At 41.2% G+C, this 22,247-nt stretch overlaps 1 protein-coding gene across 3 annotated transcripts in view; it reads right to left on the reverse strand.

Moving 5' to 3' along the window:
• Nucleotides 1-22,247, reverse strand: part of ADAMTSL1 (ADAMTS like 1) — a 526,103-nt gene that overhangs the window by 122,764 nt on the left and 381,092 nt on the right. For all 3 annotated transcript variants that reach the window (XM_069962058.1, XM_069962057.1, XM_069962059.1), the window contains exons 6-7: nucleotides 6,542-6,616; nucleotides 2,956-3,113 (exon numbers count right to left, since the gene is read on the reverse strand). In XM_069962058.1, coding sequence (XP_069818159.1) covers nucleotides 2,956-3,113; nucleotides 6,542-6,616 — 233 coding nt within the window. The remainder of the gene's footprint in view (nucleotides 1-2,955; nucleotides 3,114-6,541; nucleotides 6,617-22,247) is intronic.

Below are 22,247 nucleotides of genomic sequence, written 5' to 3' on the forward strand. Positions count from 1 at the left end.
CTTTAAAGTGTCACTGTTGCCTTAAAAAACTGAGAGACGTCTCAAAAGTTTTGATTGGTCCGGGTCTGAGTGTTCAGATCCTGACCAATCAGGAGAAAGAGCGGGGAGAAATCCATGCACAGCGCATTCCATTCCCAGCTGTCTGTCACATGGCCAATTGAACTCCTAATGTAAGTTTATGGAGCCTGACTCTTTTACTGACACTTACAATTTGTCACAGTATGAACACTCGGACCGATCAACATGTCAAATGTTTTTTGAAAAGACAGTGACACTTTAACATAGCAAATACTGTAACAACTAAGTAGCTGCTGTATAAAGGTGAGAACATAGCCAACAGGAGCACATACACTGAATGCAATGACAAGCATCATAAAATGTTTACAAAACTTTATAATTGCTATTCTTGTATTTTCGCATCTTTTCCTTGTTCCTTCATTCACAAGTCATAGAGCAGTCTTTGTGCTTCCAAAGAGTTCTCAGGTTAACCCGACTGTTTAACATTTGTTATATTACTTGTCTGCTCTCTGTTAAGAAAAAAATTAGGGGAAATAGACAACAACATGTGCAACAAAGGAGATCTCCAACAACCGCAAATCATATAGATAATGAACACATGACTTGATCAAATAGCACCTCTTCTTGCTTTCTGGATAAAATGGTGATGTCCAGACCCGACTCTATGCGGGCTGTGGCTGCTGGAGAGGATGATGGCAGGGGGATGCTCAGTGTCCCTACAGTGCCCTGTGTCCCTCAGTGTCCCCCTGCCATCATCTTCTCCAGCAGCCACAGCCCGCACAGCGCTGGGAGTCGGGTCGGGACATCACAATTTTATCCAGGAAGTGAAGCCTTGATGCAGTAGTAAGTGCAGGGAAAAAAGCACTTTATGGGTATAAACCCACACACCGTATATGCAGCGTATTTACTGCTGCGATACTCAGCAAATACGCAGCAAACAAGCAGCAAAAACGCAGCAGATTAGATCTAAATAACTGAACACAGCATCAAATCTGTACCAACAAATCTGCTGCGTATTTGTTGCGTATCTGCTGTGTATACGGTGTGTGGGTTTGTACCCTATAAGTATTTCCTGTAATAGGTGTATATTGGGGATTTGTATAACTTTTGGGGGGCAATACAATACTTCAATTTTCATCGGACTTCTCCTTTAATAGCAATTTAAATTTGTTGTCAAAATATCAAAGTTGATTGATATCTATTAACCTGTATACCCTGGATTATTCCCCCACTTGAGGAAAGTACCACATTTATGTAGAATGTAGGAGATCATATATATTATAATTAAGAATCATGTATTAAAAAAATTTACAGTAATAATAAAGTAGGTGTAAGTGATATGTATGTCGACACTATATAAAGAAATTCTTATTAGTAATATTAGTAAGCAGCTGCTCTATATATTACGCCGGTATGTCACATAGCCACTTGTAAAGCATAGCACAAGTGACTCTGGATCCCTTGACACCAAAGACAAATCTTGGACTCTTACAGTTATGTGGCTCAAGGCCTCTCAACGTCTTTATGACCCTCTTAAAAAGCTTTCATTTTATTGTGATTCCCAAATGCTATATTTTTCTTGTGGTTCTAAGCGAAGGCATGTATATTACTTCCAGCAATATGTTTAAGATTACCTTGAACAGAGTAGGAAACAATGCTGTTTCATCTGTCAGTACAGCAAAAACTAGTCGAAAGTTTAATGCCATGATTGAATGGATGCTTCCATATTACATTCGCCTTACCAGGCAAATCATATGATCCATTTTGTACCCAGTACTGTACTGTTTGTGACAGATCATTCACTGTTTGCAGCAGCCAAAAGATCGACTGCCTAAACTTCAGTGTTGACTGTTCTTTATCCCAAGATGTTTCCGAAAAGCCTTCATCAGCTAAGCTTTAGTGTAATGCCAAAGTATCAAACATACAAAGTACCAGTTTTGCAAAGCTCTGCATTCAACGCATAGGTTTATATTAAAAGCTATACACTGATCCTGTAAAATACATGTGGCATTTATTTTCCTGCCTTCAGAGTGAAATTATGATTCAGTAATTCCCATCTTTTGTTTTCTATGGACAAATCCAGATAAGAAGCTAGAGCTGTTCTGAAGGTTTGTTAGACCATCAAGATTTCTGTTTCAACCCTAGCAAAATAATGTGACTTTAAAGCATTAGGCTGTGTTTACACTCTGTACAAACAATGGACGTTTCCAGTGAATGGCCGTTGTTTAACAATATCTATGGCCAGAATTAATGATCATGATCACTAAAGGGGTCATTCAGCTAATTATTATTATTATTATCATTATTATTATTATTATTATTATTTTTTATTATTATTATCTACTGGTGTCAGACAGTTATATAGATTTGTAATTTACTTCTATTAAAAATCTTGTCTTCCCATACTTATTAGCTGCTGTATGTCATGCAGGAAATGTTGTTTTATTTTTAGTCAGATACATTGCTCTCTACTGACATCTCTGGCTGAGACAGGAACTTTCCAGAGCAGGAGAGGTTTTCTATGGGGATTTGCTGCGGCTCTGTAGAGTTCCTGTCTCGGCCAGAGATGTCAGCAGAGAGCACTGTGTCAGACTGAAAATAAAACATTTCCTGCATGACATATAGCAGCTAATAAATATGGGAAGACTTGAGATTTTTTAATAGAAGTAAATTACAAATCTATATATCTTTCTGACACCAGTTGATTTGAAAAAAAAAAAAAAAAAAAAGATTTTTGCTGGATAAACCCTTTAATTCCGGTCATAGGTAGCTCTATTTGTACAGCGTGGGAACATAGCCTCACTGTAATTTGTAATAACTTGTAAAACATTATCAATTACAGTGGGTTTTATTGCTGAGACTCACTGCAATCCCAAGATGCAGCTGGCCACTCTCCGACCAGCTGAAGATCTGGCGCGTTGATTGTTTATTACTTACCTTTACAGAAAAGTCAGCAGAAAGAGGACCAGCTATCCGAAGAATTTCTTTGTCAGGGAACCTTTGGAAGTCCACAGTAGTGTTGTCCACAAGAACTAAACCTGTGCTGCTGAGGCCATTCTCACCTTTTACACCTTGCAGAGTCTTCGTTTCCAAATCTGTAAAGAACAGACAGAATAATGATCTACATTGTATTGAGTCACAGTCAGGGTTTAAAGAAGCATACCAGTAAGAAGAAGAAAATTATCCTGTAGCTGCTTACGCAACATTTAAATTCCAGCTAGTTTTACCTTACCTAGTAATTACTTTCTGTCTGATAATTTCAGCAATCCTTCCCTTCAGCTGGGTCATGTATTTCCTAGGAGGTCACCCCCATATTGCATATGCTTCTGCATGTGTCAGCTATCAGATTCGTCGGCTGATCACATCTTTTAAGCAGCCCTATAAATCATTGTTTATGGGCCTAAGATCTCCCAGTGTAAGCAGGGGATGTGGGGCCAATAGCAATGTATTTGAAAGGCTGCCCGAACGATACACTGATCTCTCATGTGGGCCGGCCGCTCGATTAGTTGTGCTGTATAAAAGGCACTGCTGGTGAGAGATCAGCGAGATTGGTGCTCATTTGTGGGCATAGATGGGTAAATGGTTGCCCCCTTTAAAAGGACCTTAATGGGAATCTGTCAACTCCAATTCTCATTCTAAACTGCTGAGACTGTTATATGTAAGATCAGGGAGACAGTACCTTTCACCGCAACTTTCACATACATGTCTGTATCTCCAGAACATAAAAAATGCTTTTATTATATAATAAGAACAGTCAAAGAGGCTTTGCTAACCTCCCAAAGTACAGCTATAGCAAGCTGTAACATCTCCTTGCACCCCCTCCCTTACCTGACCCTGCTTGAGATTCAGCTTCCAGGTGCAAAGCAGGCAGGGAGAGAGAGGAAGCTTTCAGCATTGCAGCTACTTAGTAGCCTGGAAAAGCCTCTTAGACTCCCTGTACCAGTGAATAGAAGCATTTCACTACATCCTGGAAGCACAGACAGATATATGAAAGGTACCATATGTCTCCTTGTCCTATGCTATCTCACAGTGTCAGCAGATTGGAACATGAATTACAGCTAACATATTCCCTTTAAGTTTCATCTTCCCTAAGTGTATACTTACAGTCTAATAGCTTATTTAGGAAACCATGAAGGCGAGGATTATCATAACGTCGTCCATCAAACATCGATAGTTCTGGCTCTAGCTACTCATGGGAGGCAGTTCTGATGCATTATGGGAATGATTGCAAAAAGGCAGAGGTGGTTGTTAAGAAGCAGAGAGGAGGTTGGACTGCTTCTTTAAGTCCTAAATTCATGTGCTTTACTGACAAATGACAAGCATCGTTCTCTATGACAATGCCCCTATGTACCCAGTTTGGGGCCTCAATATTATATAGGAAATAGAACATTCAACACTACTAAACATCATATTATGTGTCAAAAACTGATTTACAAAAATATATTTCATAGAACAGAATACAAAACACGTCAAACAAGCAGGCAAAATACTTTTTTATGCTACTGCTAATTTCTTTAAATATTTGCACACACTTTCTACCCATTTTATATAGATAAAATACCAATAGGACACACTTTAACTGCATAGAATTCCACCCTAGCACTGGACCTGCTTTGGCTACCTAGTGAACAGTGTTTGTTCTATGCAGTTTGATGAAGCAATGAACGCTTTCCTTTCAGCTATCTGACAGAATCAAGTGATTACAAGGTGCTAATCCCTCCAAAATGTTCTGCTCCAGAATGCCAAGAGTGAATGAATGCATAAATCTAACAGCTGCCATTAGAAGATATACTAGACTTAAGTTTCATTCAATGCCAGAAGGAGTAAGGCAGTTTCCTAAGAATAAAGCTCCTGCTCCCACCCTCCCCCTTGCCATTTCTATTACTTTATAATTGAAACACGTAGGTGAATGCAGGTCTACTGAACCTTTTTTCTGCCTACTTTAAAATGTAAACACAGAATGAGTTTTAGAAATATGTAGTAACCTAGCAGCACTCTAATGATGTACAGGGCCCACAGCCATATGGCAAGGAGCCCCCAGAGGCCTTCAGTTTCCTGTTTCTACAAGCCATTTCCTTCCTACTTGAAGTTTGGCAGAAGGGGTAACACTAGCACCAATTGTTTTTAGAAAGCTTTTCCCAAGTACTACTACCACCACCACATCTTCAGCATTCCACCCTTGTTGATGCATTGTGTAGAGTTTAACAATTAGGGAAATGTTTATCAAGGGCTTTGCGCCTATTTTAAGGTGAATAATTGGATTTTTCACCCAAGTTCTATTTTTGAACCAGTATTCAATGGGAGAAAAATTTTTAGACACCTTTTTTTTTAAATCTGTTCTAAATATGCACCCAAAAATTTGCATAATCCGGGATTTTCATCCAATTTATCATTTACAACTTTTTAAAAATAAAGTTGCACAAAGTGGTGAATGCCTACGTCTTAACAGTACAAGGTGAATTTGTTTGTGCAATTTCCTGCAAATATTCTAAGAACATTCTATTCACAAATGTATGAAAAGATGAATACTCTGTAGAAAAATCACACATTTTAGACTCAATAGTAAATATCCCCCTATGTCTTTAAGGATCTCTGAAACAGACTTGTACCAGCTGTAAGAATGGTTTAAGTGTAGTAATACAATAATGTACAATTAAGGAATTTCGATCTTGACTCTCAACTGAAAAAATGACTAGCAGCAATAATATATGTACATGTTAAGGCCCTATTACAAGGAGCGATTATCTCTAGAGTTAGGCAGAATTGGGCAGATATCACTCTATGTAATAAAGACAATGATCCTTGTAATGATGACGTCTGGGCGATGGCTTACTCTGGTGTCAGCATATAGAAAATAATAAAGATTATACTTACCTCTGTACACTCCCCCAATGTCTTCCTGTCTTATCAACTGACCGCAGGAAGTGTCGGCTGCAGCTGTGGTTTGCGTGGGACCCAGGGACAAGACAGGAGGACACCAGGGGAGTGTGGAGAGGTACATTTATTTTTATATACTGACGCTGAGTAACCCTTTATAGCAAGGGATCATGGACATCACTAACGTTCACGCACGTTCATCGTAGGCTCTGTATGTTCACACTGCGTAAAACAGGTGGAATTCCGCCACGGAATCCCGCCTGTCTTGGTGTCCCATAGCCCGTCTATGGGAGAGCGCGCGCTCCTTCACAGCCGCTGCTCTCCGCTCAAAGAAGTGACGTGTCCGTTTTTTTTTGCAAAAAAATTGATGAAAAAAACGGATTGCAAAAACGCAGTGTGAACCTAGCCTCACAAGGCCCACTGCGCAAGCTTGCAACAGTTATGTGAGTGTTTGGTTGGTTTTTTTCTAAATATGTTGTACCCTTAGTTGTACCCTGCCTGCAATTTTTTTCTGAAGAAACTCTCCCTCCCACAATATAACTTGATATAACTATTTTAACTTAATTTATAACTTAATATAACGATTAATAAAAAAGAAAAGATGCACTATTCGTAATGCTCAAAATAGTCCAGTTACTATACTTACACAAGTGATCTGGGCCCTTAAGAACTAGACGAATGTGTCGACTCCCATAGGGTATTACAACCACGGTGTCATCCACTAAAATTAAAATGAAAAGTAAAAATATTAAAACCAAAATGTATGTTTTTAAAAAAAAAAAAAACTATTTAGACAGTATTATCATCAGAAGAAAATCATTGAGGAATCTTAATTTGTGTTATGAAAACTAAACTAGAATGAAAAGGCTTAAAAAACTGAGAAGCGAAGTCTCTTTTATACACCAGTTGTCTCCAAATAATAGTTAATGCCAGGTTCATCTATACAGTATATATTATTTAGGGGCAGGGATGAAATATCTATGGCTTTCATAATAAAGAAATATGTAGATGTTGTGGTTTTATAGCAATGCTGCCCTAAACAACTGGAGCAGAACATGTCCTGGGGTCATACCCCAGATGTATTTTTAGATTCTAGCAAAGCCCCTGCCTGTCAGCCACACATTTTATCTACATATTTTCTAGATTAGGCTTGTCCATAATAAAAACAAATGTACTGTACCTGTACACAACACCTGCAGAAGCTCAATCTACTCAATTTTTCAAACCTAAAGGACCTAAAAACTAAGTTTTATTTTTCTAACAAAAAAAAGATATATTATAATCATATGAGGAAAGAGTATAATTAAAAGCATCTTTAAGGAAATGCTCTTACACTGAAAGGTCAAAAGATTCCTGAAATAAGATTTAGATTTATATATGCTTATATACAAGGCTCCCTAAAGATTTCTTCTACTTGAGAGTTCTAGGCATTTTGTGCTCTCTTCCAAACAGAATATTCTCGGCTTACACTTCCAGCTTTGAGACTCTTGCATTTGTCTTAAATTAGAGGGACATAAAAATAACTGTTCACAAGGTTTACATTAGATGCAATGTGAAAAAGAAGCAGGCTGTTTATTTCTTCCGGTGTTGGATCAAGTCAAGCATGAAGCGCAAAAAGAAATAAGTAACAGGTTCCCCAGTCCAGTAGGAAAAACAACAATGCTCTATTTACTGAATATTTAAGAATCTAATCTAGGGAATCTGATCAAAAACATGTCAGCAATCCATGAAACAATTCTGTTTATGTGTCTGTAGAACTTATATACATATACTTTCTCACAATATTGACACTTTTGTTTGGTTGTCAGCAATCTTATCCCATCCCAAACTCTTAATTTCTAGATGATATATGAAATCTAGGTGTTTTATTAAAATATTAAGACATTGAGAGAAACATTGTTTGTTTTCTATGTAAAGAAAGTGCATCAGAAGATTAATGCTGCCCAAAGTACAGAATCCCAAATCAGTCTGGCTTCATTGTTACTGACGGCAGTTTTCTACTAAAAAATATACAGTTTATGGCTATGTTCACACAATGTCAAAATGAAAAAAAGGCGTCCGATTTTGATATTTAAAATAACGGCCTTTTTTTGCTGCGATTTAACTGACTGTAATGGCAATGCATTGTAGTCAATGGGAAAACGGACGTCTAATGCACAGAATGTATTTTATAACGGACGTTTTTACTGCAGGCGTCAAAATAAAGAACATAATCATTATTTTCGGATGTCTTTTGCAAACAGCGGACGTTTTCCTTTTGTCACCGTTCTTTCTCCGTTATAACTCTTTTTATTTATGCCACATGCAAAGTCCAATTAGTAATCCCAAACTAAAATAATGTGCAAACACAAGTCATTGCACTAAGGGGAGGCCAGGCTACTAAATAACGTCCGATATTTTAGCCTCAAAATGATGTACGTCATTTTAAACGGAGCTTAAAAAATGTAGTGTGAACATAGCCTTTTAGAGAAAACAGAGTTTAGAAACAATCCAGGGCGGCCCCTGCAAGCTTCCATTCCCCCTTCCATAAGTAATGCTTTCCTTAGGAAATTGAAAATAAGTAAAAGAATAAGCCAGGTTGCATTGTTAATTATTATTAGTAAATATTCAAATTATTAGTTAAACTATTACAAAAATAAAGGGCCGGATTACACTGTCAGTGCACTGTAAGTGGGTGCCCGTCTGTTAGATCGGCACTTACTTTCCGAGCCTTTGCACGGCTCAATAACTGTGCGTAAGAGCTGAACAGACATCATTAGTGATGTCCATGCAGTTTTTGCTTTTATTTAGAAAATAAAGAATGGATTCGTACCCATGCTCCCCCGGTGTGCTGCTGCCTTTTCCTAGCATTGCCCCCTTACCTGAGTCCCTGCTGATGCTTCTTGTCCCGTCTATTTAGTAACAGGCCTCTCTGACCGAGAGGGGACAGTGCCTGTCACTGAAAAGATGGGGCCAGATATGTCAGCGGTGAACGGAGAATGTAGGGAAAAAACAGCAGGCCCCAGGGCTGCTAGAAAAATATGGATACAACCTATGGCTGCATCCATGTTTTCCAAGACTCCCTAGGGCGTCATCCAACTTCTGCAGCTGTGGGGAATCAAATGTCGAGCGGTAGGATTCAGAGAATGATGCCGAACCCGAACTGACTGGTCCACTCAGCACCTCTAAGAAGAAATCTTTCCATAGTGGTGCACCCCAGCAACCATTTACACAAAAGAGATTTTCTGATTTTGTTATCTTCCAGCTCATATTTTTTTCTTCTGCAGGGCATAAACTATAGGAGACTACAAACTGATCTATTCCTGCACCACCCCGAAACAGAGCGCTAAATCATTTAGTAGGTCCGTCATTCTGCAGTATGATTACAATACATTTCTGTGGCCAATGTTTATTTGAAAATAATTAACTGAAAGCACTTACTAATATGTACCATTATATATAACCCATGTTTATACTGGAGGTATTAGAATAGTTTACAATATCCATCACAAGTTTGGCATCTGAATCTTGATTGCTGAGGAATGCTTTAGCAAAACTGAATATCACAAATCGCAAATTAAGTTTTATGCCGTAAGATGGGCTTAACTTCCAACCACTTTGTTTGAATTTAAATGATGAATGATAATCTTTGGTGTATTTAAACAAACTTTCTCCAAGTGTGTATGTCTTACTGGCAAAGATTTGCAATGATGTACTTATTCAAATATATATCCTACTGGCATCCTATTTATAACACAGGATGCTCCGAGGACTGGGAAATTAAAGGGGTTTCCTAATAGAGGAAATACAGTTTATAAGAGCCCAAAATAGTAAAATAATAAGCTTTCTAATATTCTTGTGTGCTAAGCACAGGGGTTGTGTAAGGTGTTATACTGTGCTTAAAAGAGGGATTATTTGGTCACTGTCCCTTCAACAACTGCTGATGGAAGATTAACTTTAGGAATACTGAATTAGGCTTTAAGACACTAGGTACAGGTATAGCTTGGTTGTTATGGGTTACAGAGGTACTTAGTCCAATCAGCTTCATCTCTGATTATGATGATCTTCACAGATTGGCTTTACTGTGTATAACTGTAAGGCTATGTTCACACTACGTAAAAGTACGGCCGTTGTTGCCGATGGCAACAACAGCTGTAGTTTTGGCGCGGTGGAACAATGCCTTACTTTCAATGGAATATCGACCGGAGCGCATACACATCATATGCGCTCCGGCCGGGATCCCAAACGGGGTCGGAAGTAACTGACATGTCAGTTTTCTGCAGCCGCAATTCATTGAGGAAATCATGTAGGAAATCCTGTCAGTTCACACTATGAAGCGAGCGGCTCCGGACGCTTGCTTCATAGTGTGCAAGAGGAAGCTCTGATGCGGACGCGCTCTGATGCGCCCGCATCAGAGCTCTGTGGCCGGACATATCATCCAGCCGGTACTTAAGTACCAGCCGCGATGATCCAGGCAGACCCCGGCCGGGGTCACAGAACGGCCGGTCTCTCACGCCGTGTGAACATAGCCTAAGTGTGCATACTCTCTAATAAAAACTCTTAAAATCTGTGAGAAAATTCCAAAAAGTGATACATTCAGAAGCTGGTAGTTGATCACTACTAACTCTGATTAGGGAACGTCAAGGTGCCCTTGAGCAGCGATTTATACAATGTAAGACTAAAAGAAAGCTGTAGAATGTAGATTTTATCCTCACTGCATGAACTAGTAACAGCTTGAAGCACCTTTTAGGTGTGCTGGAGTTGATTTAGAGGCTTGTGAAGAGAGGGAGCTTACCCACGAGATACAATAAACCTGAGCTTAGGCTTCCTTCCTTAGCTTGTTCTTCTCATAGACATGGTACTCAAACTTCTGGGTTCAAGGGTTCTCAGAGGCAAATTCTCTCTGTCTGTAGCTTGACCCACTGGACTTATGTTCACTTCCAGATTCAGCGTATGGATCATGGACTCAAAGGTACAGAAAAACATGTGACCAAAGCATCCCTCTTTCTTACAGAAACGTTAGCCCTTTGCAATGACAATATACTTTGGCACTTAGCAATGTGACAAGTAAAATGGCAATACATACTAGAAACATACTGCAGTAACCTAGCTGTTTGCAGGGGGTTAGTGGACAACACAGAGTAGTCAGCTTGGGTGCTTGAGGTGTTACTTGTGTAGACTAAGGCTAAGAGTCTGTCTTGGGGCCTTGTTTAATAGTGCAGAACCTTGCAGAAGCAACTTGTAGTATAAGATAGTGACTTGCTTAAAGAAACTTGTACTCATGGTTTAAAAACAGAGATATATGGCCTTCTGCCAGAAGAGCCCACGGAGTGTCAGGTCTGGTAGTATGAGTCCCAGGCTTGATCAACCAGGCAAAGCTAACCTCTGAAGGTTCTCCATGAAGGCTAAGGAGGAAACAATGGAGTTTGTCGGCTTGCTTGCACTTTGCTCCACTGCAGACAGATCCTATGTAGACGGATTGTCCTGACTAGGTTGAAGAGGTTACCCTTGGCGTAGACAAGGTTTCCCAGGTTACAGTTACCTCACCTTTGGGTTTAGCACTGCATGATAGGGAAATACTTAGGATGCAGCAGGATACTGACAAATCAAATTTTCAGTTAGATACTTATACTTTTTGAAAATGTTTTGGTCTTTGCATGGTTGTAACATGGTTTCTGATAAACCCTTTTAGTACATGCTACTTATGATGGTATTTAACCCCTTAAGGACCGGGCCTAAAATGGCTTTAAGGACCGGAGCAAATTTTATGAATATGACCTGTGTCACTTTATTCATTAATAACTTCGGGATGCTTTTACCTATCCTGCTGATTCTAAGATTGTTTTCTCGTGACATATTGTACTTCACATTTCTTGTAAATTGGAGTCGATACTTATAACGAATCTTTATGAAAAACCCAAAAATAACGTGAAAAATTGTAAAAAAAATGCATTTTTCCAACTTTAAAACTTTTCTGCTTATACAGAAAATGGTTATGCCACATAAATTATATATTAAATAGCATTAGCGACATGTCTACTTTATGTTGGTGGCATTTATTAAACTATTTTTCATTTTTTTTTAGACAATAGAAAGCGTAAAACATTAGCAGCAAATTTCCAAATTTTCTGTAAAATTTCAAAATCAGATATTTTTAGGGACCTGTTCAGGTTTAAAGTGTATTTGAGGGGACTGTATGTTAGAAAGCCCCTCAAAGCACCCCATTTCAGAAACTGCACCCCCAAAACTCTGCAAAAGCATATCCAGAAAGTTTTTTTAACCCTTTAGGGGAGTCACAGAAATAAAAGCTAAGTGTGTAAGAAATTTGAAAATTTAAATTTTCTGTGCAGGGATATTATTGTAATCCAATATTTTTCATAAACTTATTACCAGAGAAATGCACCCCAATATTTATTGCCCCGTTTCTGCAGTTTATAGAAATACCCCATATGTGGTCCTATTGCGCTATTTGACGCAACCACAAGCCTCAGATATAAAGGAGCGCCTAGTGCATTTCAATGGCTCCGTTATATTTGGTCATTTCTGACCGTACCACTTCAGCTTGGCAGAGGCTCTGGGGTGCCAAAACCTAAAAAACACCACGAAAGGGACACCATTCAGAAAACTACACCCCTCAAGGAATGTAACTAGGGGTGCGGTGAGCATTTGGACCCCACAGGTGCTTCACAGATTTTCCCAACAATATGGCGTGAAAAAAGACAAAAGTATTTTTTACACTAAAACGTTGTTCTAGACTTCAATTTTTCATTTTCACAATGGGAAAAAAAGAAAAAAAAAACACAAAGCATGTAGCGCAGTTTCTCTCGAGTACAGAAATACCCCACATGTGGATATAAAGTGCCAAGCGGGCACAGGACGAGCCTCCAAAGGGAAGGAGCGCCAATTGGCTTTTGGAAGCTGGATTTCACTGAAAGGATTTCAAGCGCCATGTCGCATTTACAGAGCCCTCGTGCTGCCAAAACACTGGAAACCCCCCACAAGTGACCCCATTCTGGAAACTACACCCCTCAAGGAATCTTACAAGGGGTGCAGTGAGCATATGGACCCCACTGGTGACGGGCACAAATGTGGAACAATGTGACGTGAAAGTGCAAATTTTCATTTTTTCACTTTCATGGCACAAATGTGCCCATCATCAAGGGGTCCATATCCTCATTGCACCCCTTGTTAGATTCCTTGAGGGGTGTAGTTTCCAGAATGGGGTCACTTGTGGTGGGTTTCCACTGTCTTGGCAGCACGTGGGCTCTGTAAATGCGACATGGCGTTCATCATCCATTCTAGCCAAATCCAACCTCCAAAATCCAAATGGCGCTCCTTCCCTTTGGAGGCTTGCCCTGCACCCACATGGCGCTTTATGTCCACATGTGGGGTATTTACGGACTCGGGGGAAATTGCTCTAAACATTTTGTGTGTTTTTTTCTCTTTTAACCCCTTTTGAAAATGATAAATTCAAGGCTAGACCAACATTATAGTGTAAAAAATGTAATATTTAATTTTCACGCCACATTGTTCCACATTTGTGCCCGTCACCAGTGGGGTCCATATGCTCACTACACCCCTTGTTACATTCCCTGAGGGGTGAAGTTTCTATAATGGGGTCACTTGTGGGGGGTTTCAACTGTCTTGGCAACACAGGGGCCTTTTAAATTCAACATGGCCCCTCGAAATCCATTCCAGCCAAATCCAGCCTCAAAAAAACAAATGGCGCTCCTTCCCAGTGGAGGTTTACCCTGCACCCGCATTGCGCTTTATGTCCACATGTTGGGTAATTCCGTACTCAGGGGAAATTGCTCTACAAATTTTTTTTTTTTTAATTTTTTTTTTTAGCCCCTTGTGAAAATGAAAAAATCAAGACAAGATCAATGATTTAGAGTAAAAATTTAAAACAAATTACACTAAATGTTGGTCTAGCCTTGATTTTTTTTCCATTTCCACAAGGGGTTAAAAAAAATAAATAAACGCAAAGCGTGTAGGGTAATTTCCCCTAAGTACGAAAATACCGTAGATGTGGACATAATGTGCCATATGGGCACAGGGCAAGCCACCAAAGGGACAGAGCGCCATTTAGAGTCTGGAATGCAGGATGGAGGCCATGTCGCAATTACAAAGCTCCTGTTCTGCCAAGACAGTAGAAACCCCCCACAAGTGACCCCATTCTGGAAACTACACCCCATAAGGAATCTAACAAGGGGTGCAGTGAGCATACGGACCCCACTGGTAACAGGCACATATGTAGAACATGTGCCGTGAAAATAAAAAATACAATTTTTTCATTTTCACGTCCAAAATGTGGCCGTCGCCAGGGGACCATCTCCCCGCTGCCCCCCTTGTTAGATTCCTTATGGGGTGTAGTTTCCAGAATGTGGTCACTTGTGGGGGGTTTCTACTGTCCTGGCCGCACAGAGGCTTTGTAATTGCATCATGGCATCCTCTAATGGGAATAGCGGCCATGTCTATTTAGCTGGGGAAAAGGGACAATTCTAATTTATTTGGGGGTATTAGGCCAATTATTAGTTTATAAGGTTAAAAATGACAGGTATCCATCAAATTCAACCTGTGTTGATCCAGAGGAAGGCAAAAAACCCTCGTAAGGCAGACGACAGTAGCCTCATCACTGGGAAAAAATTCCTTCCTGACTCCATAATGGCAATCAGAATAATCCCTGGATCAATGTGACCCCTGAAATAGGAATAAGGGACAGAATTTAGACAATGTGGAACCCCAATGACGTGTGGTACGCCTTGAAGCGATCCAGTATGCAGAGGCCGGGGTGATCAGGACCGGTGTCACACTGGAAAATGGCGTCCCTCCTGATCCCCCTGTTACGCCACACTCTGCACTTCTTCTGGGGTCTCCTGTTCTCCAGTGTGGAAAATGTTGTCCTGGTGCGATATGGGGTCCTTCATATCCAGAAGCGCTGGGTCCGCTCCATGGCTGCTAAATATTAGGGCTCTGTTACTGCTTCTGATATTTTCGGATCGTGCCGCAAGCTACAGTAGCTCGGGAAGCGAGGGATCGGGAGAGGGGGGTGCTGATATAAAAGTTATCCCCGTACAGGTGGTAACCTTTATCCAGCAGTGGGAAGATCAGTTCCCCAACGATCTCCCCACTAACTCCGAGGATGGGGGGGTCATCTGGGGGCAGGATTCGGGTGTCCCTTCCTTCATACACTCTAAGGGTACGTGCACACTGCGGAATGGCGAAGGATAACCCTTTGTGCATTCCGCAGCTGGCACCCGCAGGCGGACTGATGGAGGCGCGCGTCTCCGTCCGTGTCATAGACTCCATTCTGGCAGGCCATCTTCCCCGATCGCTGCGTGTGTACATGCAGCGATCGGGGAAACCGCGGGCGTAAATGTAAGCCCGTTTGCGTTAAGGCACGGGTTTTGGGGGTGTACACTTACGGCCGCGGTCGTTAAGGGGTTAAATAAGTTTTAATAGATTTTTAAGAGTATGTCAAACTACATAAAAAATAAAAATAATATAGCTGCAGGACCTACCTATCAATATTTCAGTGAAGTGTAACAATTTTATTCTTTACTAGAAAATGTACCCGGCGCTGCCCGGGTATAAAGTGTCAGTGTGTTAATTAGATTTGTTCTAAGGTGCCCAGGAGGCCAAGCTAAAGGTATTGTTTCATCTGAGTTAATCAGTGGAATTAGTGTATACCTGTAGTGCATAGTTGGAGGGGTTCTGTATACCCACAATGTATAGTTTTTAGGGGTCTCACATATCTGTAGTGCATAGTTGGGGGGGCTGTATACCTATAGTGTATAGTTGGGGGGGGTCCTGTATACCTTTAGTGTGTAGTTGGGGGGGCTGTATACCTGTAGTGTATAGTTGAGGGAGGTCCTGTATACCTGTAGTGTACAGTTGGTGAAGGTCCTGTATACCTGTACTGTATAGTTCGGGGGTCCTGTATACCTGTACTATATAGTTTGTGCTGTATACCTGTAATGTATAGTTGGTGGAGGTCTTGTATACCTGTAGTTTATAGTTTGAGGGTCCTGGATACCTGTAGTGTATAATTGGTGGAGGTCTTGTATACCTGTAGTATTTAGTTCGGGGGTCCTGTATACCTTTAGTGAATAGTTTGAGGGTCCTGTATAACTATAGTATAGAGTTGGTGGAGGTCCTGTATACCTGTATACCTGTAGTGTATAGTTTGTATAGTCCTATATACCTGTAGTATATAGCTGGTGGAGTTCCTGTATACCTGTAGTATATTTGGGGTCCCGTATACTTGTAGTATAGAGTTGGTGAAGGTGCTGTATACCTGTATCATAGAGTTGGTGTAGGTCCTGTATACCTGTAGTGTATAGTTTTGAGGTCCTCTATACCTGTAGTGTATAGTTTGAGGTCCTATACCTGTAGTATATAGTTGGTGGAGTTCCTGTATACCTGTAGTGTATAGTTTTGGGGTCCTGTATACCTGTAGTGTATAGTTTGGGGTCCTGTATACCTGTAGTATATAGTTGGTGGAGGACCTGTATACCTGAAGTATAGTTGGTGGAGGTCCTGTATACCTGGAGTGTATAATTTTGGGGTCCTTTATACCTGTAGTGTAAAGTTTGGGGTCCTGTATACCTGTAGTATATAGTTTTGTGGAGGTCCCGTGCACCTGTAGTGTATAGTTTTGGGGTCCTGTATACCTGTAGTGTCCTGTATACCTGCAGGGTTGTATTTACCCGTATGGCAGTGTTATTCAGTCACAGTGTGTCGGTATTGGTCATGTCTGGTATGGCGGTGTTATCCAGTCACAGTATGGTGGTATTGGTCAGGTCTGGTGTGGCGGTGTTATCCAGTCACGGTATGGTGGTATTGGTCAGGTCTGGTATAGCGGTGATATCCAGTCACAGTATGGCAGTATTGGTCAGGTCTGATATGATAGTGTTATCCAGTCACAGTATGGCGGTATTGGTCAGGTCTGGTGTGGCAGTGTTACCCAGTCACAGTTTGCCGGTATTGGTCAGGTCTGGTATGGCAGTGTTATCCAGTCACAGTATGGCAGTATTGGTCAGGTCTGATATGGCAGTGTTATCCAGTCACAGTGTGGCGGTATTGGTCAGGTCTGGTATGGCAGTGTTATCCAGTTACAGTATGGCGGTATTGGTCAGGTCTGGTGGGGCAGTGTTATCCAGTCACAGTATGGCAGTATTGGTCAGGTCTGGTATGGCAGTGTTATCCAGTCACAGTATGGCGGTATTGGTCAGGTCTGGTATGACAGTGTTATCCAGCACAGTATGGTGGTATTGGTCAGGTCTGGTGTGGCGGTGTTATCCAGTCACGGTATGGTGGTATTGGTCAGGTCTGGTATAGCGGTGATATCCAGTCACAGTATGGCAGTATTGGTCAGGTCTGATATGATAGTGTTATCCAGTCACAGTATGGCGGTATTGGTCAGGTCTGGTGTGGCAGTGTTACCCAGTCACAGTTTGCCGGTATTGGTCAGGTCTGGTATGGCAGTGTTATCCAGTCACAGTATGGCAGTATTGGTCAGGTCTGATATGGCAGTGTTATCCAGTCACAGTATGGCGGTATTGGTCAGGTCTGGTATGGCAGTGTTATCCAGTTACAGTATGGCGGTATTGGTCAGGTCTGGTGGGGCAGTGTTATCCAGTCACAGTATGGCAGTATTGGTCAGGTCTGGTATGGCAGTGTTATCCAGTCACAGTATGGCGGTATTGGTCAGGTCTGGTATGACAGTGTTATCCAGCACAGTATGGCGGTATTGGTCAGGTCTGGTGTGGCGGTGTTATCCATTCACAGTATGGCGGTATTGGTCAGGTCTGATATGACAGTGTTATCCAGCACAGTATGGCGGTATTGGTCAGGTCTGGTGTGGCAGTGTTATCCAGTCACAGTATGGCGGTATTGGTCAGGTCTGGTGTGGCAGTGTTACCCAGTCACAGTTTGGTATACCTGTAGTGCCCTGTATATACATGTACTGTATAGATGGAGTAGGGGGTCCTGTATATACATGTACTGTATGGATGGAGTAGGGGGTCCTGTATAAACATGTACTGTATAGATGGAGTAGGGGGTCTACCAGTTATTACTGTGTATGTTGTGAGGCAGCTTCCCTAGCAACCATTGCTCCCTGTGAAAATGAAAGCAGTAATCCTATTGGTTGCTAAGGCTCCAACTGCCGTGTCTGCTGCAGCTAATTATATCACCTGTGTTTGCAGTGAGGAGATTTTCCCATTCATCTCTATGGGGCGCCTCTCTTTCCCCTCCCCCTCCCCTCCTGTACATCTGGCGGGGACGGAACCTTTGCCATAACCTTCCCGGGCACCCAATGTATCTGTGTGCCAAATTTGGGGTCAAACGGTTCAGGCGTTTGGAAGTCTATAGAGGACAGACAGACAGACAGACAGAAGGACAGACAGACAGACAGACTTTGATTTTTATGATATAGATTGGTAGGTCATGTTAATAACAGTGACCTATAGAATTATGTTGTTACAGTTTGGTTGTTATGGGTTACAGAGGTACTTTAAGGGTATATTCACACGGGCGGGCTCGCAGCGAGATTCTCGCTGCGAGCCCGGCAGGTCCTGGCAGTTCCCATAAACTACATACTTGCTGCGGTCTAAACGACCGCAGCGAGTATGTAATTATACCGCGCTTAACCCCTTCTACTCCCGCCGGCTCCCCCGCTGTAAGCAGCATACATTACCTGTCCTTGCTGCACGGGTCCGGCGTCCTGCTCTCCCGTCCGGCCAATTAGTGTGATTGGCCGGGCGGGAGAGCAGGACGCCGGACCCGTGCAGCAAGGACAGGTAATGTATGCTGCTTACAGCGGGGGAGCCGGCGGGAGTAGAAGGGGTTAAGCGCGGTATAATTACATACTCGCTGCGGTCGTTTAGACCGCAGCAAGTATGTAGTTTATGGGAACTGACAGGACCTGCCGGGCTCGCAGCGAGAATCTCGCTGCGAGCCCGCCCGTGTGAATATACCCTAAGGGAACGCACTCCATTTAGCTTTATCTGTGCTTATAAGAATTTTCACAGATTGGCTTTACTGTGTAGCTGTCATTTAAAATATTTTTGGAGAAATCAAAAGTACCAGAAACTCTTTAATAGGTTTTATTTGGCAAAAGGGCCTCATTCTGTACTCAAAAAGCTGTTTTCCAGCCTCCCCCTTCACTTCTTATCTGTTCATTATCAGGCCAGGTTCAAGTCGGGTTTGCTGAGTCCATTATTACCTAGGGAGGTGGGAGGGGTCAAGGGGGGATCAACAGGAAGAGGAGACAAGCAGCCTTCCAGTTTGGAGACAGTTCCTGCACATAAAACACTTGATTCAGAGGTCAGAAAGCTCAGTGTTGGTCTGGGAACTTGGTGAGATAAGTTTGCAAGATGATGTGTTCTGCAGGGCTGCCTTTCCTCCTTTCTGTGCTCACCTATTCCTCTTTTCCCCTCCTCCCTCCATAGACCATATTGGACACAGAAGAGCTTCTTCTTTTGAAGTGGGGGGAGGCTGCAAACTCTTTTGCTTAATAAAACCTATTAGATAATTTCTTAAAATTGCTAGGACTATTGATACTTATTGATTTCTACAAAGTGACATTTAAATGACCTAAGGTTGTGCATAATCCACTGCACAGACAATGAAATTGCATCGCGTCAGACCCCCTATTTCTGATCTGCGAGTGATGGATTTGGCCATCATAAGTATAAAGTGTATGGGGACCTTTATTACAGTTCTGGTGGAAACATGAACTATATTCCATCTTTCTGTCTAGGTCAGTCAAAGACTCAGTAGCAAGCAAAACAAGTTACAACCATCTAGAAGTAGTCAATGTTATAGCTCCTGACTGAGGTCCAGACAACTGAAGCTTTTATTAAATAGTGGTTCAGTACTTCTTAATAAAAACATTATCGAACTTTCTCACACTGTTCTACCTTATGTAACTTGTTTCACGTGCTACTCCTCTTATTGCCAAAACAAAGAAAAGAAAAATATTATTGTGAGTAGATTAATTTAGAGATTAGTGTTGAGTTATTCCCTCTTTATTGGACGTTACTTCTAGTTGTTTACTTCTAACTAATTCTATGGATGTATGTACATTCCAATAAAGTTATACATTCTGTCTTTCAGGCATCCAGGTGTCTTTCACTATTGATTCTCAGCTACATTCCTATTTATCTAGGGGTCTAGTTAGCCATTATGCCTTCTAAAAAATTCTGAGGTAGCTCACATGCACAGCAAGAGGGTTACCTAGGACAGAAACTATGAGACCATTGAGGCTACGTGGCTTCAGGGCACTTTGCTCTACCCTGTCAATACCAGGAGGCAGTCACCTATATCCTATGCTGTTACTAAGTTGCTGCTTTTTTCTCTAGACCATTTATTGTTTGCTGATTATAGATTCCTGATGTTAGTCTTTACCAGCAGTGGCCTAGGAATTCCTGAGGGTGCGTTCACACCTACAGGATCCGCAGCTGATCTGCAGCAGATTTGATGCCGTGTTCAGTTATTTAAATGAAATACGCTGCGGATCCGGTAAGTGTGAACGTACTCTAAAGGAGTATTTCGTACTTAAATTCTTACATTTATCTAATTCCCCCTACTATTCCCCTATTTGCGACATACATGTATTTTCTTCATAGTGCCATTTCCTTGGTTTTGGTGCTCACTCTTCCTCTATAGATTTGAAAATTATCAGAATAAAGTCCTCGCTATCTCACTGCCCATATCTCTCCCTTCTGCAATAGAGGACACGGGAGCTCTGTCTCTGTGGACTGGCTTAGCTATACAAAGTGCTCACTAACCCGGCCCAAAGAGATGGAGGTCATGTGTCCTCAATCTCGGAGGGAAGGGTGCTTACATAGACATTGCATCAACCAGAACTCCTGCTGCTGAAAATTCTTTTTGAAAAAAATAGCCGGGTATAGGGAAATCTCCACACTTACTGACCCTGAAACCCAATCTTGATAAAACCAAAATAAGCGTTATCCAACTGTACCGGCTTGTATTTGACCCTTTCTTCTCTTTCAAACTATCCATAAATGTGAATAATTTCTGTTGCAAAGAATTAAACTGGTAATAGTTTTCTTGAGTTACATTATCATCTGGCATAGGTGATGTCTGATGGATAGATAGACTGTAGGGTGTAAGTAAAACATTAGAGCACCTTTTCATATCCAATTGTTTTTCTCTGATGCTACTAAGAGAATTGGCTGCTTGGATTTGATCACGGTGCTTATATTATACAAAGCTTCTGTATTTTTGCACTATGTACAGTAAATTACAATAGAGTCTCTCAATCTTTTCTGCCAAAGAATTATTTGGAAGGCCAATAATGCCACTGAATGATCCATTGATGTTCACAAATTCACGGGTATATATTTTCTCTTTCAATGTAAGCCTTTGTTTGCTGAATGATTTAGGTTCCTTTGTAGTTCTAGTTACAAGGTAAAGAAAAGAAAAAGCGTGAGGAAACAAAAGAAGCTAAAGAGGACTAGGAAAGTTGATGTGGCTTGAGCACTAAGCAAGTCTGGAAAACATTTTCTGAACGTCCTTCAATCAGGACGGACTGGCTGTTTGTGAGCAAGTGAAGCATGAAACTGGCACACAGTATGGTCACAATTGCATCCCACAAATATTTACACTTTCAAAGAATTCTATACAATTGCAGATAAAAAGGGAAGGAGACCCTGCCATAGCCAAGAGTCCTGGGAAATGCATGCACGTATTAAATTCTCTCTTCTTGGCTTGCATTTCTCAGGCTTTGTTGATGTATACCACTGCCTAGTCTTCCTTTCCTACTATTGCAAACAGAAGAATTAGGATAACATCAGAACTGGGACCTGAGCAGTACAAAGAGTAGGTTAAAGAGCAGCATTTATTAGAATGAACAGCTACAGTTTATTCATGAACTAGCCACAGTTCCTAGTAGTGTATTGTAAAAGGAATATATATATATATATATATATATATATATATATATATATATATATATATACTTACTATAGGTATGGGACAAATTCGATTTTACTATTCTTTTTTGTTTGCTATTCTAGATGAGATCACACAGGTACATTTTTATTTAAGAAAGTCCCAGTCTGTTTATACTTTTTTAGAAAATAATGATTCAGATTTCTTAAAGGCACAGTTTACATTACTTTTTTACTCTACGTTTATTGTATACACCAGAAGATTTCCAGATGTATATATTAAAGCGACTCTGTACCCACAATCTGAACCCCCAAAACCACTTGTACCTTCAGATAGCTGCTTTTAATCCAAGATCTGTCCTGGGGTCCGTTCGGCAGGTGATGCAGTTATTGTCCTAAAAAACAACTTATAAACTTGCAGCCTGTGCCAAACGGGAGTATCTGTGCCCTAAC

The sequence above is a fragment of the Dendropsophus ebraccatus genome, chromosome 3 (assembly GCF_027789765.1).
Source record: "Dendropsophus ebraccatus isolate aDenEbr1 chromosome 3, aDenEbr1.pat, whole genome shotgun sequence".
Lineage (NCBI taxonomy): Eukaryota > Metazoa > Chordata > Amphibia > Anura > Hylidae > Dendropsophus > Dendropsophus ebraccatus.